The following is a 26875-nucleotide window of genomic DNA, read 5'->3' on the forward strand; positions in this document are numbered from 1 at the left end:
CTAGGCCCAGCCAGGGGCAGGCTCTGCTGGCCAGACATACAAGTACGCCTGCTTGAACAAGAGGTCGGAAGGCTTTTCATTGACATGGTGGAGAGGAAATGGGTCAGATCCACCAATGAAATCAACTGAAAGAAACCAAGACCCAAACAATGGAGAAGATGGCAGAATGGAGAACACACCCAACCACAACCCTGGTGTGGTGATGGCAGAGGCGGGGGTGAGCCTGGGGGCCCCGGGGGAGGGCAGGCACTGCCCCAGGCCCGGCCCAGACCTGGCCATGTCCCTCTGGAGATGAACACTGTGACTCCCGTGGTAAAATATTCCAGTGGACACTGACAAGCTCAGCAGGGGGAGGTGGCCTGCAGGGATGGCCCGGGTCCTTGGGGCTTCGGAGAGCTTCACTGTGACCCAACCATGCCCCCACCACATCCACCAGCATCAGCCACCTGCCCCTTGAAGCTGTGCTGGGCAGCCAGTGGGTAGCTGGGCTTGCTGGGCAGAGCTAACGCATTTCCGAACCCCCAGGTGTGGCTCCCATCCCAAAACATTTCAATGTAACCAACACGTGAATTCCCTCTGGTTCTCTCCCAGCCAGCAGTGGTCTGAATGATGGTTTGGGGGTCATGCAGCACGACAGCTGGGGGAGCTGGGGGCTGGTCCAGAGCAAGCCTGGTCTCCCAGTATAAAAGGATGCCATTTGGACACATGGACTGCCAGCTCCACAGCCACCTGACCCCTGGGAACAGAAAATCTGGATCCCCGTTCTGACCCCAAGGAGGGTTCTGCCCACGGGAGCCAAGGCCCCCTGGGTGCGCCCAGTCCCCATGCACGCCAGCTTTGTCCTCTGTAGAGTCTTCCCAGGAAACTACGCCAAAGCCGGGGCAGTCGGGGCCGACAAGAGTGCCTGAGCATTGGAGTTATAAATCAGAGGAAGGTCAAGGGGGCCCCCCTCTGTGAGCAGGAAGCAAAAATACTGCTCCGACGGGTTCAGCGGGCACTGAGGGCCTGATAGGGACACCACAGCCAGAAGGGCCCGATCTCAGCTGCAGGGAGGCCGAGGGGTCCATCCCTCTGCAGGTCTGAGGGTTCAACCTCCCACCCACAGCTGCTGTGGGGGCTGTGGGGGACCAGCTCTGCAGCACAGGAGCCCTTGGACCTGGGGGCTTGGTATGAGCTGACCCCTGATGCCCACAGCCCGGGGCCCCTGCTCATTTCTTCTCAGGTGGCTTGACCCCCCACCCTCTCTGCTCAGGCAAGGACCCCTGAGGGCAGGGGGATCCATCTAAGAGGCGAGGTCTCAGGCTTTGCAATGACAGGCCAGGAGAATGGCCAGAGTCACTGTGAGCCTTCTGCTCCCCTCCCCGCCGCCACTGCCTGGAGGGTCCAGGCCAGGCAACCAAGAGGCTGTTGTGGGAGCCCGGCAGCCACACACTCACAGCTGTCCTCCTCCTCGGTGAAAATGCTGACCATGTAGCAGCCATAGACGAAGCCCACGAGCTGAAAGACACCCAGAGGTCGGGATGAGGACAAGGCAAGCTCGAGGCGTGGGGACAGAAGCCCCAGAGCGTCCGGACCACGAGGCCACAGCCCCTCCTAGGCCTGTTTCCTTGTCTGTAAAATGGACAAGGAGAGCGGATCTGTGCAACTTCTCTAGCTTTGATGTTCCAGGCGGCGTCTGACTTCCTCTGTGGGGGGCACTGCAGGGATGAGGGTAAGCGGGGTAAGGGCTGGCCAATGGACGAGTCGGGAAGATGAGGCTGAGGTGCAGAGAGAAGCCCTCAGACACACGGCCACAGCTGATGGACCCCCAAACTGAACCCCCCCCCCCAGTTCCAGCCCGGCCATCATCCCCAGGGCCTCTTGCCATAAGCAGCCAACCACCAGCTTTCTCCTCCTTGGGGAGGGGGCACCCACATGCAGCCCTGGCTGGAGAAGTTGGAGCCAGCCAAGCTGGATGGTTCGGCTGCAAGTGCCAAGGACCCAGCTCAGCAGGCAGTTCTGGGCAGAGTGGACAGGGCTGGCTGTTGTCCCAAGGGAGTCAGGGGTTTGATTGGGCAGAGGCTCCCCAGCCAGGCTCACAGGAGGACGCTCAGACTTCAGGGGAGAGGGCAGGCAGGCATTAAGTGCCCCGTGGACACCCAGGCACCAGGGCCACTGTGGGAGAAAGGGCTCTGGCTGAGACGGTGCGGGGCTGGCGCTGCCCGTGGTCCAGTCTCTCCACACTTGTGGGGCCCAGGCAATGCTAACCAAGGGTGAGCACCTCCCAAGTGTGGCATTCACCGCCATCGGGGAACTGCATTCCCCTTAAATGAGAATGAGGGGACCACCCCTGACTCACAGCCAGAGCACAGAGTGGTCCCTGAACACAACTGCCTGTTTATAACTTGACAGCAAAACGCATCTCAATGCCACAGGGCAGCTAGAGGTTCCCATGAAAGGCCCACAGCCCCGTGTGCTCACAGGGTCTTGGAAGGGGCCGGCAGCCCCAGCTCATCTGGGAGGCTCTGCCCAGGGAAGCAAAGTCAGCCTCCACCGCAGATGCTGGGAAGCTGCCGATGATAGTGAGGTCGTGCTGTCGGGCGTCTGAGCATCTCCCATACCAAGCAACGGTCTCCACCCCAAGGATGGAGCTTGGAGCAAGAGTCTGATGGCGGTGGCGTGAAGGTGCTCCACCTGACCCTCCTCCACATTCTCCACCCTTTGCGGTGTGGATGGTGTCCAGACTCCAGCATCCTCCTGCTTGGGCTGGCCAATGGGGAGCCCAGCAGGAGAGGGGAAGGAGAGAAACAAAGCGTGGATCCCTCGGTCCCTTCTCTGCAGGGCTGCCTCCCAGGGGCAGGGGGACACTCCAAAGAGCTCTGCCTGGATGTAACTCCTCCCCACACCCCTGCAGGCCAGAGGGGCCACAGCTCGGTGGCTATGCACCCAAGGGAGTGGGATACTCTGTGTAGTCCCTGGCATGGCACCCACACTTAGAACAGCCCCTTCACCAGCCCCCGGGAACTGACCTTACCTAAGTGCACCATCTCAGTCTTGCTGGGATCCTGACTGGTCAGAGGGACAAAGAGAAAAGATGCTTCACAGGGGTGACTGCTACGGAGAAGCCCCAGCAGATCTTCTGGGAGAGGGTGGTGGGGTCTGTCTGAGACTAGCACAGCCCATGATGGGGTGAGAAATGGTAGAGGGGAAGGAAGGTGGCCAGCAGCACGGACCTCGGGAAGGACAGTTTCCGGCAGCCTTCTGGGCGTGGCCAGCCCTCCACCAGCAGCGGTGAGACCTGAGGGGTTTGCGTGAGCTCTGGGTCTTGTTTCTTCATGCACAGATCAGGTCCAACGGTCCCCCTCAGTGCCGGGAGGGAGGAGACAAGGTGCTGTGCCCTGCTCTGGAAGCCCCCATCCTTCTAGGCAGCAGGCAGTGGGCCTGCTCTATGCTGACTCAGACAAGCCGGGCTCCTCCCAAACAGCCTTCCGGGCACTGCTGTGCGGCTGGGCCGGCCGCGGTACCTGGCGTTCCTCCCTGGAAGGGCCCAGGGCCGGAGCTGGCCGTGGTGCTGAAACCGCCTCCCACCCCAGGGCTCTTTCTCCACGGGGTCCTGCGGGAGGCCACCCCATGGCCACCCCTCTGCCTTCCCACCTCCTGTCTGTCGTCCGCGCTCCACCCCCAGCTCCTCCCTGGAGCTCCCAGAGGCCCACAGTACCTGCAGACCCCGTTCCACCAGCACTGGGCTCTCTGCCTCCTTTGGCTGGTTCTCTCCTTGCCAGCCAGACTTCAGGCCAGCCAGCTAAGGGCTTGCTTCTCCAAGCCCTCCAAAACAATCATCAGAGGGCTGGCTCCTGCGAGGCCAAGCACATACTAGCTGACCAGTATTTAGAAACTCGTATTTCTCGAGGGAAACGTCCATCCCTGCAGGTGAAGGATGGCAGCAACGCAGTGGTTTCTCCCACCAACACGGGGAACTCTCCTCCAGTACCAGCACCAGCATGTTGGAAACTCCCACCAGGAATCCTCCTTTGTTAGTCCCCAGTTTCCTTCCTGTTGCCTTTTCACAAATTCTGTAAATGACTTCAGAAGCATCGAGGAGTATCCTTGTCAAGTTGGTTCTTTCTCCTTTCGAAGGAAGGCACCTGGGTTCCCATGCATTTTCAGGTAACCGTGGCCCTCATTTTATATTAGTGAGTGAGGTCCGCAGCACAGAGGGAAGGGCAGCTCTGGTTCCTGGCTATGGGGGCAGAACCCTAAATGCTGCATAGTCTGATTGTCTGTAGGGCCTAAAACCCGGGCAGGAGGGAACCCTGAAGTGTGCAGGCCACCTGAACTGCCATGTTTTCTCATGCCATGGACCCCCATGGACAGCCATGGATGGCCCTAGATTCGGAATTCATTTTCCAATGTCAGCTGCTGGTTGCAGAACCTCTGTCCTATAAATCCAAAATCCACCTGGACACATTGATATTGACACCACTGTTTGAACCAGGCAAAGTCAGGAGCCTCCAGATCTGACCGGTCCCCTCCAGTGACCGCAGAGGACACGCCCAAGCTCCCGTGTGTCTTCCTCCAGTGACCGCAGCAGACATGTCCGAGCTGCCCATGTCCTTTGCCGTGTTCGTGAAACTACTATCCAACACCGACTAAGCACCTACTGCATGTGTGTTTACCGGAGCCTTTACCTGCTTTCCCCCATCAGGCCCTTCCACCAGTGCTTCCCAGTTTACAGAACAGGAAGCTGAGACAGAGAGGTTAAGTGGTTCACTAAGGTGGCACCAGCCGGACCCAGGTCATCAGCACTGTCCAGGGCTGGAGAACTTTAGCCAGGTTGGACTCTGTTGTGTGGTGCCAGGCTCACCTGGATGAACGCTCTGAGGTTCTGGGGCGAAGCCATCTGGCTCCTTACCACTAGGCCTTAGGTTCTGTGGGCCTCCTGTGACCCACGTGGGCTCAGGGAGCGTGGCAGAAGTGGGGCAGGACAGGAGTAAGTGGGTCCCGTTGGACAGTCAGCTCAGGAGGTCCCTTGCCCCGCCTCCCCAGGGGCCAGCAAAGCCTGCAGCAGGGCCTGTCCCTGGCCTGACCTGACCCTCCACAACTCACCCCAGCCTGCACGACACGCAGCTTCAGAAAGGGGCCCGGCCAGTCCCCGGGGGCAGCACTTTGCCACGTGAGTCCTCCAGGAGGACCCTAAAGTCAGTGACTGCTGAGATTTAAGGAAAAGGGTAATGAGATCTGATGCAGAAAATGCACAGGAAGAAGGCTGTGAGAAAACAGAGCCGCATCCGCCGGCCGGGACAGATTTCCCAGGCCCCGGCTTTGAGGGGCCTGGTGACGGGGCCATGCTTTCTGGAATACAGAGGCCACATGCTCACGGTCAAGGCCAGCCTGGGCTCTACTGACCAGACAGCTGTGTCCACAGCCACCCAAGTCCCAAAGGAGGGCATGTTGCAGGTGCCCCCCACTCCCTGAACAGGGCTTGTCACCCCCCTTTCCCCCCCCACGGCCTCATCTGGGTTCGAGCTCCTTGCAGCCAGCTGTCTGATCTCAAGTCAGACTATGGGCCTCCATCTTCCTCTTCTTCAGATGGGCCCTTATCTCTCTGGGGGAGATGGCGGGGAGAAAGAGTCTCCCCAGGACTCAAATCCAGAGATGTTGGGCCTTGGTGGAAGATGGGACTCTGGGCCCCATCTGCCTTGTCCCAGCAGCGAACCAACAGCAGGGAGAGTCGGTGCTCCTGCAGAAGCCCCGGGGCCGTCCTGGTGGGCCTCCCCGGAACTCACGCCCTGCAGGGCCATCTCCCACCCTGACCAGGGCTGACCTGTGCAAACACTGAGATCCTCCAGAAATGACCGAGTGTGATGTCCAAGACAGGGTCTCAGAGGCCATGCAGCTGCCCCTCCCCGTCCCTCTCCACCTGCTCGTCCTGCAGGACGAGCCGCCCCATGGTGAGGATGCCCCAGCAGCCCTGGGGAGAGCCCACGTGCAGGGGCCTCCTTGGAAGCAGCACCTTCAGCTCCGGTCCAGCCTTCAGGTGACCAGAGCCTCTGCCGACCACTGACTGTAGCTTCGTGAATGATCTCAAGTCAGAAGCAGCCGTTTAAGCCATTCCCAGACTCCAGACCCGCGGAAAGATTTATTGTCTCAAGCCACGATATTTCAGGATAATACGTTACAGCTGCAGCCAACAGCTCCTACAGGGGGTCCAGCTCCGTACCCGCAGTCGCCCGCGCTGGCTTTGGTTTTCCCCGTCCACACGCGGGGGACACAAGGCAGGCACAGGAGAATGAGGGGGCGACATCAGCCACGCCGTGTGCTGGTGCCCTGCGTCCCCCACGCGCCCTGCCCCACCCCAACTGCAGCCAGCCGGAGGCACAGGCGCCGAGTGCCACTCTGCAGCGGATTTCAGACTCTCCCCTTAGAACAGGGCTCGTGAACGTGGGTAGAAGTAGCTTCTACCACACCCTCACGGGCTCCACGAGGCTTAGCGCTTCGGTGCTGAGTGCAGACCCCGGACCCTAGCAGCAGCAAGCCGGGGGCGCTCTGCCGAGGACTCCGGCCTCCCACGCAGTTGGTGCTTCAATCCTCCTCCCTGCTTCCCATCTAGCCCCAGAGCCCCTCCGTGGGAGTCAGAAGCCAGGCGCCCAGACCTCCGTGGGGGGTGGGGGCTGACTGTCTGGGTCACAGAAGAGAAACTGAGGCTTGGAGAAGCCACGGGTTTATCGCTAGACTCAGTCCCCCAGGAGAACTGCTCGCCCAGCCTGGATGGGGCAGAGGGTGCTGGGTGCCGGCTCAGCTCCTGAGGCCTGCAGACTCTCGTGCCCACTCCCAGCCCCTGCATGAAACCCCTCCTCTGCTCGGGACTTGCAGATAAAATACAGGACACCCACTTAAATTTGAATTTCAGATACGTGATGAACCACCGTGTCAGCGTCAGAGTGTGTCATAAACACCGCGTGGGACGCACGTACGCGAAAACTTGCTCGGTGTCGGTCTGAAGTTCAGATGTGACCAGGAATCCTGTCGTTTTATTCACAGGGTCACAGCCCCCCATCAACACAGCAGTGCGGCCAAGCTGCGTCTCCACCCCCCTGACCGTCAGGCGTCCGTTCTGACTCGGAGGAGGCTGGGAAGGAGCCTCCAGGGCCAGCAGGGGCGTCAGATACCTCCAGTGTGGTCCCCTGCCCCCCCCCCCCCCCCAGCACCAGCAGAGCCTGTGGGTCTGTCCCTTCTTTCCTCCGCACACCCACGCTGGGGTTTCCTCCGCACACCCACACTGGGGCTGGAGCTGGTTCCAAGGCCACTTCACAGAGCAGCCTGCTGAGGCTCTACTGACAGGGAGGGGGACCCAGAGGAGGCAAAGTGGGAGGCCTGGCCCAAGAGCAGGGTGAGCCCCTCCCCCAGCCCCCCCCACTCACCGCCAACTGGATCTGCAGGGCACTGTGCAGGGCACTGTGCAGGGCTTCGGCGTAGCCATGCTCCAGGACACAGCCAACGCCTGGCCCCAAGGCCGGTCCATCCGGGGGCCCCAGACCAGCTTCTGGCTCCTCACGCAGGCAGCCCGGGCCGTGCTCACGCCACCAGGACCAGTGCCGGGAGAGGCTGAAGGTCAGGAGCTCGCTGTCCTGGGGGTGAGCATGGGAGCAGGTGAGCAGCAGGGACCCTGCCCACCCACCCGTCACAGTCCAGTGTGGGCCCCCCAATGGAGGCAGGGACCCCAAGGCCCTCTCAGCCACTCCCCTGCAAGCAGGCCTCCCTTTGCTTGCCCTGGCCCCCTACCCGGCTCACACCCCCTCCTCCAGGAAGGCCTCCCTGCCCAGGTCAGACCCTGGGGGTGTGTTCTCACGGTGCTCCAGGCCCCTCCTTCACGGCTTTGGCCATGGCTGCCATTTTAGGTGTTTGAACTAACGTCTGTCTTCCCTACCCTGCTGCCCCAGGTGTGACCCCACAGAGCAACAGCCAGTCTGCCCCGCGGCCTACCTGGAGTCAAACCCCACCCGCGTCCCTGGCTCGGAGCTTCAGGCAACAGTGAAATAAAACCTCATGGACAAAGTGCCCAAAACCACCGCTCAGGATTTGTTCACCACCAACACTCCCCGCAAACCATGGCTTGGATGTGGGCCCCTGCCTCCACGGGAGAGACCGGTGGGCTTTACCAGCATTTGAAAGAGCCTGGCTCCCTAGAGGTGTTCCCACCTGCACCCTCGCAGCCCTGGTCCTTCTGCTCCCTGGCCCCCAGCCCTGCCTCTCCTGCCCGGCACTGCCCTGGCTCCAGGGCCCCTCCTCCAAGGCCACTGCCCACCAGTGCCCACAGTCCCCTGTCGACCCATCAAATCACTAGTCTTCCCCAAACCTTTACTGAGTCCCTCCTGTGGGCCAGGGCTGTCCTGGGTGCCAGGGCCAGAGCCAGGAACAGACCATGGGGGAGACAGTGACCAACAAGCAGGTGCGGGTAATGCTCACGGGGGCCTGGCCACAACCCCTCGACTTACCTTTGAGAGTCCCCCCACTTCCAGGTAGAAGCAGATAATGAAGACGTTCCAGGTGACCCAGATGGCCGCCCACACTGCGTACTAGAAAGTTAAGAAAGGGGAGAGGTGGAGAAGGTGAACTCAGAGCACCCTTGGAGGAGACTTGAGCCAGGGGGACTCTGCTCCCCAAGTCTGGCAGCCAGCATGCTCCGTTTGGAGGAGGACTTCCCCGAGCCCACCCCAGGACAGGTCTCAGGGTGGAGCGGCTGAATCCCGGACTTCCCGGGATGTTCTGGTGGTTTCTAGGACATGATGCCGCCCAAGGCCCCGTGCTGGTCATCCCGCCCCACCTGCCCGTGGGAGGGGTGCGGGAGCACAATGAACTCACCACCACAATGTAGCGAGGCCAGTACTGGATGGTGCCCAAGGGCTCCAGGATGACCATGACGATGTGGACGAAGGTGGCCAGAATGGTGCCCACTGAAAGCCCAGAAAGTCGAATACCTGATGCTCCAAGGCAGTGACCTAGGGGTAGTGGGCAGTTGAGGGGCAGCGGGCCCCCGAGGGCGCCCCAGGGCCTGCCTCTCCCACCCAGTCACCACCACCCAGCATCTGCTATGGTCTTGGGCCCTCCAACAAAAATCTCCAAATGCATCTGGCCCCCAAGCCTCACCTTGGGGTGTCCCTTCTGCCTTGAAAGGCCCTCTTTGGGCAAGCACCGTCCCCTCCGTCCTGGACTCCCTCAACCCAAGCGTGGGAACGCCGGGCCGCTCTGACTCACGTGGTTGCAGGCCCAACCACCAACCCAGGGCAGGATGCCTGAGGCCAAGTCACATGGCTCTGGGGCACTCTCGGCAGGAAGCGGACGCTGAGGCTCTGTGGCCTTCAGGTCAGCACCCTCCCCGTCTACTGGGCTCTGTCCTCACTCCACGGACTGTGGTGGATTCCCGCCCTCCAGCCCTGCAGGCACGGCCAACAGAGGACCAACTGGAGGCACTCAGAGATATCTGGGGAGCTCGATAGTTTTTAAGGTCTGCATCTTTGTTTTGTTAGTGATCTCTACACCCGGCGTGGGGCTCACGACCCTGAGGGCATCAGTCACATGCTCTCCCGACTGAGCCAGCCAGGCAGCGCAGGGAGGTGATATTTAATCCGCAGGGGAGACCTGCTGGCTCTGATCGCAGTCACAACTCCAGAACGCACCCACGCGTTCACGCGTTCGTTCACGCGTTCTCTGAACCTGGCCCATCACCAGGAGAAACCAGGACCGTATACACTGGGAGAAAACACGGCCAAATCCACTGCACCCGAGCCAGCACCTTCCCGTCCATGTGCAAGACAAGGCGCGTCCAGCAGGGGTTGGAGGGGACTGGCCATGTCCTGGAAGGGACAGCGGCAGCGAAGGGACAGCATCCTGGCAGGGCTCCTGGCTGCACTCTGCGATTCCCCTGCGCCCCACTCACCAGCACACCATTGGCACGGGGAGAGCCAGTCCCCGACCCAGAGCTAGCTCAGCTGGGTGGGCTGTGTGGGGGCCGCCTGCTGACTCGAGGAGAGCCCCTCTGAGCAAGCCGCCCTCAGGTCCCTCCCACAGGCTGGGTGGGCTGGAACCATGAGCGAGCGGGCCGGACAGGCCTCCAGGCCCCACACTGCCCCGCACCGCAGCGAGGGACGGACAGAGCCTGGCAGGGTGGACCTTCGTGGACTTCACACCTGCACTCCTGCAGGAGCGCCTGGCCCTGCCTCCACCCTGGCTCCTCACAGGACCCCGACCTGCCCCGGAAACAGCTGCTGTGGGTGCATCCTGGGCCCTGCTGGCCGCTGTGTATGGCCCCAAAGGGGTGGCGGATATTTCCAGGAGGACTCTGGCAGGGGGACATTCCAAGTATGCCCTGCAGAGGCTGGTCCGTCCAAGGAGACAGCTGGGAGTGGGGACTGGGGAGCGGGCCCGCAGGCAGGGCACACGCCAGGCTCTGGGCCGCTTTCCTGCATGCCACAGCCCTCCCGCCCCGCAGGCCTGCCGTGGGTGGGTTGCTCCAGACCAGCCCCCTGAGGCTGGGCGGCTTGGCCAGGAGGTGATGGGCATTGTCTCCCAAGACGCAGACGGTCTCCAAGGAGAACCAGGGCCAGCCAAGCCCCCACCTTTTGTCTCCTACTTTGCTCAATGCCCAGCGGGCGTACCCAGGGTCCAGCAGGTCACTAGACCACCCCCCCGCCCCCCGCTTGCTGTGCAGAGAATGAGTGGTCTATTACCAACACCGTCTCGAATGCTCAGTAAAGTTCTGGAAGGGTGTGCGGCGCCGTCTCTGTGGTTAAGAAAGCTTCAGTCGGAGCCCGAGTCCCCAGTGGGCAGCTAGGACCCCTGGGCCTGGCCCCTCCCCTCACTGGAATGCCCTCAGAGCGAAGAGGAGGGGGCTGGGCAGCTGCTGGGAAGACTGTGGGCCCCCGTCCCCCGTCTGATGCTGTCTGATTGTGGCCTCCCCGACCGCACCCTGTGTCCTCTGTGCCCACGGTTGTGGACCCCAGGGGACATCCTGGGGCTAGGGGTGTTCCTGCCTGGTGGCCTCCCAGGAAGGGGATGGAGGTCAGAGGGCACTAGCAGGTCAGGAACGGGGGAGGAGGGCTGACTCAGGGCCGTGGGCACGCTGGGCAGGACGCACAGAGACCCAGCTGCCCACGGGACGGCCACCTTCACCACGTGGACTCTGCCGTCAGCGTTGCCACGGTGTGCTCATGCAAGTCTGTCTGTCTGTCCCCTCCCAGGGCATCCATCCGTGGCACGAGCCCGCGATTGAGGGAGGGACACTCACCAGGGCCTCCAAGCCATCCTTCCCCCACCGAGAAAGTGGCCCCGGGGGCACAGTCTGCTCACCAGCTGCTGCCTGGCCTCCTGCCTCCCACCCTTCCCGTAGCCTTCTTTTCAGTTCAGGACAGAGAAAACGCTCACGCTTCACTGGCTCCCAAAGCCTGCACTGATCTTTTCAAAACGTGGGGCCCCCATGCCCACCCCCACTCCCCCAACACGCACACATGTGTGTACGCACCACTCCCCGTGTGCATGGCTCATGGGCTTCAAGCCCCTTCCTCCAGCAACGCTCCAGCCCCCTTCCCTGCCCCCAGGGCCGGCTGGCGGGGGGGGGGGCAGTCCACCTCCTCCCGGCCTTCCCAGGTCTGTGGAGCAGCACCGGCCCTTGGCATGCTGCACCTCTCGCACTCAGAGGCCCCCCCAGGATCTCCAGGTCACTCTGGGGCAGCCAGTCCCGGTCTCAGAGGCCAGGGGCATAGCCACCCCTTCCACGAGGCAGGATGTCCTGGCTGCAGTTCAAGGCTGAGTCAGAAGGACAGAGAAGCTGCCCTACATCCACACTGGCCAGGATGGGGGCACGGGGCGCAGGACCCAGCCAGCACGGCACCCACTCAGAGGGCCACCTCCGCCGTGACGGAGGCTCATCGACCCCATCAGGAAAGAGCATCTGGATCCTTGTGCCCCTCTGGACGCTAGAGCTTGAAAACAAAAGCTCAGCGCAGAACTGCTTGAGTCTCTCCGAGAAGAGCGTCATCCTGGGCATCCTCACTGCAGCCTCACCGGGACGGAAGCTGGGGCCCACCTCACAGCACCACAAACATGGGAACGAAAGAAAGCTTCAGGCTTGGGGCCTCCTCCTCCCACCACCTGAACCAAGACAGGGTCACAGCTAACAAAGGCCAAGTCAGAGTGAAAGAATTATCCAAGTAGAAGCGCCCGCGTGGCTCAGTTCTTGAGCAGCCGACTCTTGGTTTTGGCTCAGGTCATGGTCTCAGGGTCGTGGGATCGAGCCCCGCATCGTCGGGCTCTGCGCTCAGCAGGGAGTCTGCTGGAGACTCTGTCTCCCTCCCCCTCTGCCCCTCCCCTTGCTCACGTTCTCTCTCTCAAATAAATAAGTAAATCTTAAAAACAGAAAAAAGAATTATCCCAGGCAAGGACCCCCCAGGAAGAGGCACCAGAGCTCCCTCATGGAAGGAAGCACGCAGTAGGGTTCTGAGTCATGGTACAGAGTGGAGACCGTAGCACCGAGCTGTTTTCAGGGGATGAGGACAAGCAGAAATAAAGCCCCCTCCCCAGGACCCCCATCTCCTGGCTCACCAGAGGTCGCCCTGCGCCAGCCCACCGCCCAGCCCTCCATGGCCCCATCACGGCCAGGGGGCAGCAGCCCCCACCCGGCCTGGGTCCCGGTGCCAGGTGGAGTAACAGAACTTCCTCAGCTACACCGACTGGGGGAAAAGAGACAGGCACCTGGAGGCAGAGATCCTGCCTCCCCTGCCTCATGAGAGCCCAGCCCAGCCTGACCGGACAGCCGAGGGGGGGGACTCGGACCTGAGCTCTTGGCCAGCCCCACGACCCTGGGCCTGAGGGGTCAGGGACTGGGTGGGCAGGGGAAGCCTGGCCAGGCTCAGATGGGTATGGTGGGTGGCGAGGGGCGAGTGGAGGGACTGGTACGAGGGCAAAGCTCTGGAGGTGGGCGGGGGTCCCAAGCATGAAGGGCCTACGCTGTGATGCGGGGCCCTGGGGGCAAGGAGAAACAGACATGCACACGCGTGTACACGCAGACACGCGCACACATGTGTGTGCACATCACAGCCTTCACGGGCACAGCTGGCCAGCACCATCTGCTCTCGACTGAACGAAATTACCCTCTGAGCCCCAGGCCTCCTCTCTGGCCCAGGTGACCCTAACCGAGGGGCTGGGGTACATGCCCTGCCCAGCACCCCTGCCAGAGTGCCACGGATGCGGGGGAGACCCAGGTCCCCTCCCAGCTCCCCCAGCCCCGCACCGTGTCACGCCGGCCCTGTTCTCCAAGGTCCAGGCTCGTGCCCGGACTGGAGGTGCGTCCCTGCTACCGGCTGTGCTCCCGACAGACCCTACAGCTCGTGCACGTGTCCAGCACAGGCAGGGCCTTTCGTTTCTGAGCCACGCACCAAAAGGCCTAGCACTCCATGGTGCCGTGTGGCTCGGTGGCCACGTTCTCGAGGCAGGGAAAAGACGAGTGACTGAGCTCTAGTGGCCACCCACCCTAAACCGCGTGGCTTCCCCCTCGTCCGCGTGGCTGGGAAACCATCACAGTGTGCTCCGCCTGGTTCAGAGCCGGCAAAGCTCACGCTATTCCTCAGGGAGAGGGCTCGTGGAAGAGGTGCTCGGGCCTTTGTCCACTAGCTTGGTAATGAGAAAACTCTCAAGCTTGTCAAAAAGAGAAAAGAAAAGCCACAGGACACACACCCCCCCCCCGCTCCACATGCGGTGACCAGAGCGGTGGGTGGTATCAGAGCTCTTGCTTCTGCCTCCCCCTCCCCCCAGCAGAGGAAGCACAGGGGTGGCCAGGGCTGAAGGCCTTTCATGGCTCTCCGCTGCTGTTCAGCCGGGGCCCGACTGGCCATGTGGGGACACAGCTCTGCCCCGGCCCTAGAACTTGCCTGGCTGAGACCCAGAGTCTTCAAAAAGCCCCACGTCCAGGGGAGCCTGCTGCCCTTGGGGGCAGGCAACTTCTCCGGGACCTGTGGGGGTACCCCCCGGGGCACCGTCCACTGTCCACTTTGGAGGTGAAACAGGCAAATGACCCTCTCTGAGCCTTCAAGCCCCGGGGCCACATCCCTCACCCAGTACATCTATTTCTGCTGCCCGGAGCCCCAAGTCACAAGCCAATCCTGACCACATCCCACACACCAAACTCAACACATGGAAACCAAAGTCACACTAACCCCCGAAGGCCACTCTGCTTCATGATGTCCAGACGTGACCAGACTGCTGACCTCCTGATCAGCCTGGGCTCCTTGCCATCCTTTATCACATAGACCTTTCCTTCCCCTCTCCTGCTCCCCCACCCCACCCCCAGGAGCCTCCTACCAAAACAGAGTGGGGGACACTTCTGCTCCAAGATGGAGATAGCTCCCTGCTGCCGGTGGAGTAGCCCTTGGGCTCTAGCCTTTGGCGAAGCCCAGAGCTTCCTCCCAGCCTTATCTGTCCAGCACAAACCCTGCAGATGTCCACCTCCCCCATCCTCCCATCACCCCCACCCCCTCAGGCTTCCAAAGCACTGTGTGTGCGCCCACAGGGAGCCTCTGGCCACTCCTTCCTTCCTTCCCATGGGACACACCAGCCTGGTATCTCAGCCCCCTGCCAACTCTGCGCGCAACCCTCACCCCCACGCAATGGACAGGCAAAGGACAGGATGCCCTGTGTGTGGGAGGGCTTTCTGCTTAAAACTTCATCCTCCATGAGCCTTCAGGCTTCCAGGGAAGGAAGACCCCTGCCCGGCTGAGCCAGAAGCCCACCCAGCCTGACCTCCACAAGGCAGCATTTCCTTTTTAAGATGGGAGACCCCAGGGCTCAACAGCATCTCCTCCCCAGGCCTATGGCCAGGGACCTCAGTTTAGCACTCCACCACCCCCACCCAGGGCCTTGGGCTCTGGGAATGGGACTGACCAGGCGGCCTGGATCTCCGAGGGCAAAACGGAAACTTGGCGGAGGGATGCCCACGTTCTCTGACAAAGCTCTGGATCCAGAGGACCAGCTAATCCCCAACACAAAAGGCGCCCAAGTGCAACTCTGGGCACCAGCTCGCACCTCTTCTCTCCTCCGCACTCTCTCCAGGACAGGGAAGGGGCGAGGGGGCCGCATCCCCCAGCCTGGGAGGCGCCAAGGGCAGACAAGGCCGCGCTCACACACCGCTGACACACACACTCACGTACTCGCCAGCTCACAAGCACACCCCCACCCCCAGGCTGTCAGGCTGTAGAAACGGGCCGCCGCCGCTCACCCAAGGGCCTGGCGCTGGCTTTGCAAAGTCCCCGCGCGCACATTCGGGGCCACACGCGCCTTCGACACTCGCGGACGCCGCGCAGCAGCGCCCTTCCGCGACCGCGACCGACTACCCGACTCACGCGCGGGCCAGGCTCCCCCTGCGCCCACGGACGCGCCTCGCCCGAGGCGCCGGCGACAGCAGGGTCCGGGAGCCCCGCCCGAAGGCTTCTGTTCCTCCCGGCACCTGTCCGCGCCGCTCGGGTCCCGCGGCTGCCCCCTTCCCCGCGAGCACACACCCAGCGGGGCGCTCGAGGTTGGCGGGAGGGGCCATCGGGGTCGCGCGCAGGACGCGGCTCCCGCCCCTCCCCGCACGGCGGCGAGCTTCGCCCCAGAAGGCCGCGGGCCCGCACCGTCGCCAGCGGGAACCACCCCCACCCCGCGCGCTGGGACCGCGGCACCTGAGGAGGGGCCGCCACTCACCAGCTGGAAAGCGCAGACGAAGATGAGCGCCGCAGCGGCCGGGCAGCAGCCCCGGGGGTCCGCGCCGTCCCGGGACGCCGCCTCCGCCAGTCTGGACCCCTGGCCACGCGCGCGCGCGGGGTGCGGGGCCCTCGGGCCGCCCCGCCCGTTCTCGGCCGGCTCCGCGAGGCCCCACCCCGAGGCGGCCCCCGCCGCACAGGCTCCCGACCGCCGCCAGCCGGGTCTCAGCCCGCGGTCACCCGCCCCTCAGCCCCGGGCGCCCCCCGCCCCCGCCCCCTGGCCCAGCTCCGCCCCTCCGAGTAACAGCGGCGCCGCCTCGCCCTCCTTCCCGGGAGGGTGGGTGGGGCTTCGCGCCAGCTGGGGAGGGACGCGAGACCCCTTCTTAAAGCGGCGACGGCGCGGCTCCTCAGGAGTACGGAGGCCAAGCCCTACGAGCCTGCCCCAGACAAATCCGGCAAAAGCAGTAGCCCTCCCCTCCCCTGCCCGTCACCCCCCACTAGGCACCTCCTGCGTCTGCCCCCATCACCTCCTCCCTCGTGGAGCCCCAGATGCACCCCATCCCCCAGGCTCCTGGACAGGGCTCACAACTCAGAGGTCCCCTCCCAGGTTGGAGGACTCAGGAGTAGGAGGAGGGGTGCGATGGTCTACCAAGAGCTCACCAGCCCAGAGAATGTGGGGAGACCTGGGGGCCAGGTCCTCTCCAGCTGTGTCTGGGGCAGGGCAGGGTCCGGCCTGAGGGGGAGAGACCCTGGGGAGCCCCCAGCATTGCAGGCAACTTGAGGCATAGGTCTTGTGCGTTGGAGAGAGGACTGGGGGACAACCCTGCTATACCAAGGTGTGGAGGTGGGGCTGAGTGGGGTCAGGGGCAGATGGAGAAGGGAGGCAGGTGAGGTGGGATGCAGACGCTTCGCACACATTCTGGGTTGCATTTTATCCTCCAGTCATAGGGAGCCGCTGGTGTTCTTGATCAGTGTGAGCCCTTGATCAAGCCGGTCCTCAGGAAGTGAATCCTATGCTGGAAGCCAGGAGGCAGTCCTTGAGCAGAGCACAGGGGGGTGTGGGGATGAGGGTCCTCCTCCAGGGCGGCACAGCAGGTGACACTTCAGCCTTGGGCCATTGCTCTTGGCTCCAGCAGTCCAGGGCCAGAGGGTCCCAGCCCCTTGGTGATGGCTTCCCTGGCTGAGCAGCTCCACCAGGCAAAGGGGCATCTGCAGCGTGCTCACTGCATACGCTCCCAGGAGCTCTGAGCATCCCCTTGTTGCCAGCCCCTTCACAGGGGGGCGAACTGAAATCAGTTTCCCATGGTGACCTCAATTCCTGACCCCACTCAGGGCATTTATAAGGCACTGAGAATTTTCACCTACATGATACTGGTTAACAGTCCCACAGCCCACTTAACAGAAGAGCAAGGTCAAGTTCTGGAGTCTCTAGCCAATTAGAGAGGAAGCCACACCAGATCTCTAACCCAGGTTCTAATGAGGGGTGCAGCTCTCAGACCCCATAAATAGGAAAGGTTGGGAGGAAAAGTTTGGTGGAAGGGGGAGTGTTCTCAGATGGGGGGGTGTTTGTTGATGGGAGGGAGGGAGGGAGCATGCAAGATTGGGGCACAGGGAGGTCCCTGCAGATCACTCAGACAGCCTTAGTGGGGCTGGGCTGGGCAAGAAGAAGGGACCTCTAGAAGTACCCCCTCCCATGTGAAGTCCAGTTCCTGACGGGATGATTCAGCAGGCTTTGGGCAGGGTGGGGGCGCTATGGTGACAAGACCATGCATGGGAAACATGGACTCACCACCCAAGGTCTTTGATCTTCTTTGCAAGACTTGACCTTTAGAACACCCTGAACGAAGGGACTTCCTAGGAAGATGTTCATAAAAGATTATTCAGTGAAAAGAATAGGTGGGAAAATATTACATGCAATGGGGACTCAAAATCAGCATCACAGGCATGAAGGGACAATGACTCTGTGCTATGGGGGGCTGGACACTATGGGGCTCCAGCAGCATCCCTGGGCTCTTCCCACTAGATACCATGGCATCCCACCGGTCATGACAATCAAAAATGTTTCCAGACATGGACAAATGTCTCCTAGGACAGTCCTCACTGCTGTAAAATGTGGTCTCGATTTTATCAAAAGGAAAGTGCGATGTATGCTCCTGGGGGGCGGGATGGCAGATCTGGTCACCAGCTGACAGCGTGTGAGCCCTTGGTTCCTTGGCTTCCCAGAATATCTCTCCCGGTTACGTTCTCCCATCTGCACCCATGTGTGGGCGATGGCTGACACTGTCCCATCAGCAGACAAGAGACCGGACAGCCCAAGGCCCACACAGGAGGCCAGCGAAGCATCTATAGTTCCCAGCAAGCACCTGAAAAGGGAAATGCAAGTCAAAACTGCAGGAAACACCACTTCACACCCACCACGGTGGCTGGAATCCATCCTTCCATGTGCTGCGCAGGATGTGAATAGGCACAGCCACCATGGAAAACCGTCTGGAAAGCTCCTCGAAAGGCTGACGTGTAGTTACCATAGGAACCAGCAATTCCAGGGACATGCCCAGAAGAAACAGCTCGGCCGGGGCAGGGAGAGCTCGTGCACCCTGTTTGTAGCCGTGTCATTCGTAAGAGCCCAGGGAGGAAACAGCCTGAGCGTCCCAACATAAAAATGTGGTCTATGCATACAATGGAGTATCACTCAGGTGTCCGTAGGAGTCTGGTCGTGATGCACACGACACTGTGCACGAACACGGAAAACATCACAGCACGTGAAACCAGTCATGGCGCCTGTCGGCTCTTCCTCCCGGGATCAGACGCCAGTCGAGGATGGAACTGGGCCAGCCTCCTCCTGCGGGGGCCATGGAGTATCAGAACAGGCCAGCGCCTGTTCCTGAAGCTGCAGTCCTTGTCACGGGGCGGGGGGGGGGGGGGGGGGGGGGGGGGGGGAAGACGGGGGTCGGCCAGAGCAACTGAGACTGTGAGCTCTGACATGTGGGGTCTGCACAGGATCGACGGCGTGCACCTGCCATGGTCGAGTGCACGCTGCTGTGGCAGGCAGTGGGACCCCCAGGGTGCAGAGTCACCCACCTCGTAGATAAGAAGGCTGTGACGGGGCCAGGTCACGCGGTGGGCAGCACTGTGCAGTGCTGGGGCGCAGCCCCCTCGGGGCAGTGAGATCTCGCTCCTCACTCCATGTGCTGCTGGCTGAGCATTAGGGATCTGGAAAGCTGAGCAGTGCCAAACCTCCTTCTGCAGAGACTCCCGGAGAAGACAGCAGTCAGAGCCCCCACCTGCCTCGCCCCCGTCAGATTCAGGGCAGCCGGAAAGTGGTTATGGTGGGTGAGCCATAACCAAAACAGAGAGATGGGCTGTCCCCAGGAGCCCCCTCCAGCCTGTGCAAGGGGCGAGGGGCTGGCGGGGTAGACAGGAGCCCGACACCCACCCAAAGGACTCAGTCATCAGAACGAGGCCGGGGATGTCACCGCTGCCTGTCACTGGGGGCCGTGGGGGGGGGGGCGGCTAGGACAGCGGTGGGGGGGTGCCCCTGACTTCCAGGGGTGAAAGCCAGACATGCAATGCGTGTGGGGCTGTTTCTTCCTGGGGGGAGTCTCCAGGTGGGGAGCTGGGGGACGCCACAGCTCTTCAGCCCCGGACGACATGTGTGCTTTCCTTTTCCTCCTGAGTAAACCTGTGTGTTCACTTGCTGTGCAGCTGTAACCATTTACTACCAACTTGAGGGCTTGAAACAACAGAACTTTATTCCCACTCAGACCCGGAGGCCGGAAGTCCAAAATCAAGGTGTCGGTAGGGTTGTGCTCCCTCCCGAGCTCCAGGGGCTCTAGCCTGGACTTCCAGGGCTTGTGGCCGTGACCTTCCACCTCTGTCCTCAGGTGGCATTTCCTCTCTGTCTCTGCCCTGCGTGTCCCTTATAAGGATACTTGAGACACTACGTAGGCCCCCCCAGGGAACCCAAGACAATCCCATATCGGGGTCCCTATTTCAGTCACACCTACAAAGGTCTTTTTCCTAAAAAGGTCACACCCACAGGCTCCAGGCATTAGGAACATATCTTTTGGGGGCTACCAGTCAACGGCTGCACTTAGAGAGGCCGGATTGAGGTTCTGGGACGCTCTCCCGGACCCCTCCCACCCTGCACCAGAAACAACAGGGAAAGCCCCCACACCTGGGGGCCCATGTGGGGTCAGCTCACATCAGGGCTGCAGGAACCTCTTCGCTATCATAACATGTGATGTTTCCACAAGCCCAGAGCCCTGGAAATTGCCATGCGCACAAATGTTTTCAGATGGAACTGGGAGAAATTTCTAACTATCAACAGACACTCCCAGAAAAACAGAGGCTGATCCCCAGAACCACACGGGGTAGGCAGCTTGGCCCCTTCCTCCTGACCGGATCAAAGGCGGCCCAATGGGTGGTGGTGTTGATTCCGTTCTTCCTTTGAGAGATAATGGCATTGGCTGGTTTCCAGCTGACTGCGGAAGAGCATGGAGAACCCCGTCCTGAAGGGAAGGTCATCCCCAATGCACCAACAGCATGGGATGTGTTTCCCGTGTGGGCGGGCTTGTGCCCTGGGAGCCTTCTTGGGGGTGCCTACAGTTGCCAAAGGCTCTCTCAGGGGAGCTTCACCCCTGGCTGGCCCCGGGCCACATTCCTGCTCCCTGGTCCCTCAGAGTAGATGCCGTCATGCCCCCTCCAAGCCACTGGATCCTTGGAACTCTGAGCTCTGAGCTCCCGGGCCTGACTCAGGGGCCTTGACAAGCAAGATCACAGAGGTTTGCACACATGAATGCGGCAGTCTCTCCCCCAAGGTGGCTGCTAATTGGGGAAACCCCCTCTCCACCACAACTCCACTGATTTCCTTCTCCACCTCCCCGTGCACTGACCCCCAGTCTCTTGCTGGAGAACCCACTCCTTCCCCTTCTGGCCCTGACCCCGACGGTCCAGGCCAATTTCCTGGCACCAGGTGTGGTGGGGACTGTGGTCCCGGTCCTGGCTGAGCCTTCTGCTGCCCCAGCCTTCTCTGCACCTCAGGCCGGCCCAGCCTGTATCCTGCATAGCTCTGCTGGCAGACAGCAGAAGGCCAAGACCCGGAGCTGGTGGACCTCCGTTTCTGGTGCTTTGCAGTCCCTGGGGTCCTGGTGCAGCCTCCCCGTGGGCTGGCCAGAACCTCCCTGCCCACCAGCTCTCAGCCTCTGGGAAGAGGGGACCATAAACTGGAGCAAACTTGGAGAGGGCTTTTGCAGAGAACACAGTGGCCCCAGGAGCAGCTGGGGCTCCGGGGGCTCCTCCCTTGGCCCTGGGCAGGAGTGGGTTCTGGGCCACAACAACTCCAGTCTGCAGCTCAGACCCTGGGGCTGCCTAGTTTGCCCCGTCTATCCCCCAGCGAGGCCCCAGCACTGCAGTCCCACCCCAGCCGTCCCCAGGCCTGCGTGCCATGGCACGTTGTCACAGACCCTTGTGGTAGTGCACCTGGGCTCACGCCTGAGTCCCAGACGGCTGCTCTCACGAGCCCCCGGGAGGTCTCCCGGCCCAGGAACAGCTCCCAGCTCCTCGGGCTGCTCACACGGTGCAGGCAGTGGAGGGTGTAAATCTCAGCGCCCGCCAGGGCCACACATGGAACAGGCACCAAACCCGTTCAGGGCATTTCTCTCAGACGGGCGGTAGAGGCTTTGGGGTCTCGCCCGCCGGGTGGCCAGTCCAGGATTGGCTACAGATGAGGAATTAGGCCCAGGAGCCCCGGACTCCTGGTGAAGTGCTCGTGGGAGGAGACGGCTCACCACCCTGACCAGACACAGCTGGTGCAGTCCAGGCCTGCAGCTCCCGGACCCAGAGCATGTGCATGCGGGTGTCCTTTGGGACCTCATCATTCCTCTCAGCAACTGGGGGTCACAGAGGGAAAGCAAGGCAGAGGCAGGGGCTGGGGTTTCTTTCTTAAGCATTTGGCTCATTAAACAGGAAAAGCACAAGGAGAAGGAAAGAGGTCTGCAGGCCTGTTTGTCTGTCCTCCCCTGAGGTCAGAGGCCTTCCTCCTCCACTTGGTTATCTGCATGTGCTCTCTCCCTTCCCCCTCTGTCTCCATCTGTCTGTCTCTTGCTGGGGAGGCTCTGGTGTGGGACACATAAGCATCACACGAAGCCAGTGTCTGGGGGGCATCGGGGAGGACTCAGAAATGACCCCCAGCACCCCTCTCTCTGGAAGCGTTCCGCAGCTGACATACTCTTCCTTCCTTAGTTTTATTTATTCTGCAGTGGCCTCTGGAGAAGCCTCTGCTTCTGTCCCCCCCACCCCACCCCGTCCCCGGGCTGACAAGTGACGGGAGGCCCCGCCCTGCACTGAGGAGCTGCAGTGGGGCTCCCTTCTGTCCCAGAACCCTCGAGGGAGGGCCTAACGATGCCTCCATTTTACAGATGGGGAAACAGAGGCTCAGGGGTGTCAGGGGACTTTCCCACAGCCCAGAAATGGCAGAGGCCGGATCTGACTCCAGGCCTGTATAACTCCAGCAGGAGCCCGGGCTCTGTAGCGCCTCCTCACCCCTACTGCTAGGAGCTGGAAGGAGCAGCCCAACGTGCCTGGGAGGAGGATCTGCCCCCGCAGGCTCCCTCCGTGATGGCTGGCTCAGGCCCCGGAGGTAAGAACGCAGGCTCTCAGGCCCCCCTACCGGCCAGGAGCATGCTCAGCCCCTGTCTTGATTGGGCTGCATTTAGTGCTCCTGATCCGCACCTCCCGGTCCTGCAGGCCTGGGGGTCAGTGCGGGTCAGTTAGCAGCTGTTTGTCTCTCTTGGGGTGTCACCCAGCCCGTGCTCCCTCCCCCTTCCAGGTCCCTGGTGCTGTTCCTGTTCTGCACACCAGCCCCTCGGGCCTCCCTGGGGGCCCCAAACTGGACATGCCCACATCTGGACCACACCCTCTCTCCTCCCCTACCCTGGGCCAAGCTCCCACCTCTCCTGACAATCTACCTGTCCCGCTGCACCTGTCTCACTCCCTTCCAGCAGCAGCCTAGCCTTGAGAAAACAGAAGAGACAGGCCGAGCCCCGCCCACCTGCCACGAGCATTTACATCACGCTAGCTGTCACGTCCTGCTTCATGCTGCACCCCGGACACACAGACGGAAGCCCCGACACCCAGCCTCTAGCTCTGCCCGGGGGAAGCTTGCCTGGTCCCCAAGGGCCCTGGGCTGGGCTGCAGTAGTGCGGGTACATGCCCTGGTTGCTCTCCAGCGTCTTGCCTTCTGGCTCCCCAGCTCCTCAGACCTCTGGTCCTAGAGGACCCACCTCCCCCTGCGGCTCCAGGGCCAGAGCTTGGGGCTCAGATGCCACAGGCTGGCACAGACCTCCGGGCCCCTGATTAGCTTAGAAGTGGACCCGTGACCCGAGCTGGTCCAATCAGAGGGAATGCCAGGCTTCTCGCTGGGATGCGGTACAAGCTGGATGTGAATCAGGAGTTTGCAGCTTTCGAAGCTGCATCTTGGGACCTTAGGATAAAGAAGGAACCACAAGGCAAAGACACAGGAAGAAACCTAGTTCTCGACAGTATTGTTGAGCTATTGGATCGAGCCTTGCCTGAAAGCCAATTTACCACTGGGCTTTTCATCGCATGAATCAATAACTTTGCTTTGTTGTTAAGCCATTTGCGGTTGGATTTTCTGTGTCTAGCAACTAGCATCTAGAAAGATTCCCGACTAAGATAGGCATGGGAGGGGCTAAGACAGAGTGTGGGGGTCCTTACTGTCTGGCTCCAGGATCTGAGCCATCAGGCTTGCAATCTGAGGAGCTGGCCCAGTCTCAACACATTCTTGGCTGTGAGTCCTTAGCCCGTGTGGACAAGTGTGATTCAGCAGGCTCCTTGGTGCTGGACGTGGGATGGTAGCTCCGGGCTTTGGGGAACAGGTGTACCTCTGTGGGGAGGCACAGCCTCTCCGATTAGCACCGCCATATGTTCTGGCTTCCCCTCCGTTTCCTTCTGCCCCCGCCCCAACTCATCCTGTGCTTCATTCACAGGCGATGCCGGGGAGTCTGACGGGTGGGCCAGCCAGGCCCTTCTCCCCTTGGGACCGAGTCCTGCCACCCACAGGCCAGAGCCAGGAGCACGGCAGCCCCAGACCAAGCTCACGGTCTTCTCTGCAGATGCAGGACGAAGCCATTTCAGGAAGGACCTGGTGGTGGAGAACAGAGAACAAACACAGGGGTTCTCAGGAGGGGCTGCACACTGCCCGACGCACCACCCAACGCAGCAGGGACAATGCATATACATGCTTCTAGCAGGACGGAGGTGAGCCACCCGATGAACACAGCAGGGAGAGGGCATGAGAAACAGGCATGCTCACAGCAGGACACTCGGTACAAAGATTCTGGGAACAACTGGCTAGAATCTATCAGAATTTATCCAGTGCTTGCACTTCCAGAGATCAATGCGTACATGGCCGTAGAGAGGTCATTGTACCCAGATGTCCAGTAAACCATGAGGATGAAGCAAAATAGTAACAAAGCGATAATGGTGATAACAGAACCCCCAGAGAAATTCCACTGTGGATCTGTGGCTAGGAAGAATGAGGTCCCACTGCAAAGGCAGATGAGGGAAAAGTGCCACAGAGGGAGGTGCTTCATGTATGTTGATTTGGGAGACCTAGTCTGGGCAGGTCTACCCCAAACTTTTGGCCATGGCCACCTCTGGAGGGGCCTGCACCAGGACCCAAGAGGCCCCACAAAGCACCCTGGGGCAGGGGGTGCTTCCTTCCAGCTCCACGAGCCCCTGCCTGGCCACGTGGGTGAATGGGCCCCCCAGCCTCAGCCCATTCCTGCCCACTGTGGTTTGAACCTGTTGTGATCTTGGTGGCAAAGTGGGACCCAGCAGTTGGGCCTTAGGAGTTTACCCCCAGCCACCTCTGTGTGAGGGACACTGAATGACAGGGAGAGGAGGAGGGCGTGGGCCAGCCTGCCCAGACCACAAGGCAGTCTGGGCAGGGCAGGGAGGAGGACGCAGAGGAATGAGCAGGATTCCTACGAGCAGAGGGCGGGGAGGAAGGCCTGAGTTCCAGGACATGGGGCAGGACAGTCACCAGACCAGAGCCCAAGTTCCCAGGAGGCCGGGAATACCAAGTCCGGACGATTGGACTTTATTCTGGAGACTGACGATGCCTGGGCGGCGCCTGGGTAGGAAACCATGAGGGAATTCCTGACGGCAATGGGTGAGCCCAGGGGCTGGAGGACACAGTGGTTCTATGACAGATAAACCTGGGCCTCATCCCACAGCCCTGAGCACAAGCTGTGTGACCTTGTGTGAGACACGGTGCGTCTCTGAGCCTCCGCCTTCTCCCCTGAATGGTTCCCACTCCTGGGGCCAGGGAATGGTTTGGGGCTCTTCCTGGCTGTGGTCAGCGTGACCAGGTGTGACCTCACAGGTTGAAGATTGTGACTGAGAGCATGGGAGACATAAGAGAGAAAGGAGAAACTGCTGGGTCTTTGCCTCCGCTGAGAGGTGCTGGCATCTGTCACAGCAAATGCCGGCCCCAGATGCCGGCCCCACGACCCAGTGGTGCCTGTGGGGTGCGGCACGCAGGCTGCCCCTCGCATCCAGCCCGGTCAACAGTAGGCTCAGTGTGTAGGAGCCCACGCGGGATCCTGGCCCCAGGCCCTCCGGCTGGGAACCCCTACACCTTTCTCAGCCCCTGGGATGTTTCCTCAAAACAGCTCTCAGGAGCTAAGGATGCCCCATTTCTCATGGAACCTGAGGCCCTGCTGTCCTCAAGGTGGGTTTAAGTGCTCGCTGGAGGCCAGTGAGGGCCTGCAGGCCCAGAGGCTCCCTGACAGCTGTGGGAAACACCCCTGGACCCTGAGCTGAGCCTGACACAGGAGGTTTCCAGGATGATCCGAGTCCAGAGTGATACCCAGGGCTCTGCTGACATCTGAGGCCAGCCTCCCCCTCTGCGGGTGGCCCTGGAGCCCTGGCCAGTTAACGGGATTAGAATGTCATTTCAAGGGGCGCGTGGGGGGCTCAGTCGTTAAGCGTCTGCCTTAGGCTTGGGTCATGATCCCAAGGTCGTGGGATCGAGCCCCGCATCAGGCTCCCTGCTCCGCGGGAAGCCTGCTTCTCCCTCTCCCACTCCCTCTGCTTGTGTTCCCTCTCTCACTGTGTCTCTCTCTGTCAAATAAATAAATAAAATCTTAAAAAAAAAAAAAAGAATGTCATTTCAAGATGCCCATTGGTCCCGCCCCGCCCCGAGGCTCCTGGCCCTCCGGCCCGCGGGCTGTACCTTTGAGGTTAGGTAGTGGGCTTCCCAGGAGGTGGCGCTCACGCGGAGGGCAGGGGCGCCGAGGACGGGCGCACGGCGCCCCACACCGCCTCCCGGCGGCCGCGTGGCAAAATGGCCCGGTCCGCGCTGGGTTTCCCGCACCCCAGCTCGTGGGTCTGGACCCCGGACGCGCCGCGGAAAAGCGCTCCGAGGGACCGTGAGGCAGCCTTCACTTCTCGCCGTGGCCTGGAGCCCCGGGCGAGCTGCTGCTGGGGTGTGCCTGCGCGTGGGGGCTGCACCCTTGCTCATCGCGCGACGTTCCAATGAGGCTGACCCCGGGGCCTCTGGGGTGTGAGCGGCCTGGGACCGCCTCCGGCAGCTGCTGCCACGGGCCGGGGCCGCGGACTGTGTCACAGCCGACACAGCAGGACCCGCCTCTCGAGGAAGCCCGGGCATGGCCCCTACCCTGGGACACTGCCCAAGCCGCCCCTACTGTCGCTTTGCCGAGGGGTGACTCAGGACCGTGAACCTGAGCCTCACGAACCTTCAGGCACGGACCCATACACGCGGCCCCGCGCACACCTTGTACCACTCACGTGCGTGCATGGACATGCGTCCAAGCGCACACGTCTGTGTCCTTCCACGTCACATACACACATGCACACACAGACACACACCCCTACACGCACAAGCACACACAGCAGTACACAATCACACAAACACGCATGCACGATGTGCAAACGTGCAAACCCAAACACGCTCACAGATGTGTACCCTTACACACGTGCACACACACGGCCCTCACTAGCCCTATGGAGCTCCGGCTGCTTCCTCGGCCACCCCTGCTGGCTGCTGGCTGGACCCCCTGGCCCCAGCTGACCCAGCTATGGGGCCCAGACAAGGCCACCAAGACTGGGGCTGGGTGTCCCGA

The 26875-nt window shown here is 61.5% G+C and overlaps 1 protein-coding gene across 1 annotated transcript; it reads right to left on the reverse strand.

The window, feature by feature from the left end:
- On the reverse strand, positions 1–26253 carry NKAIN4 (sodium/potassium transporting ATPase interacting 4). The gene is given in 8 exon segments (XM_035025653.1): positions 1–125; positions 1437–1497; positions 7401–7607; positions 8475–8555; positions 8842–8924; positions 8927–8978; positions 15709–15807; positions 25966–26253. Coding segments are annotated over 8 exon segments (996 nt in total).
- Between the last annotated feature and the right edge of the window lie 622 nt (positions 26254–26875).

Source organism: Mirounga leonina, unplaced genomic scaffold (genome assembly GCF_011800145.1).
Source record: "Mirounga leonina isolate KUSES-001 unplaced genomic scaffold, KU_Mleo_1.0 Mir_195, whole genome shotgun sequence".
NCBI lineage: Eukaryota > Metazoa > Chordata > Mammalia > Carnivora > Phocidae > Mirounga > Mirounga leonina.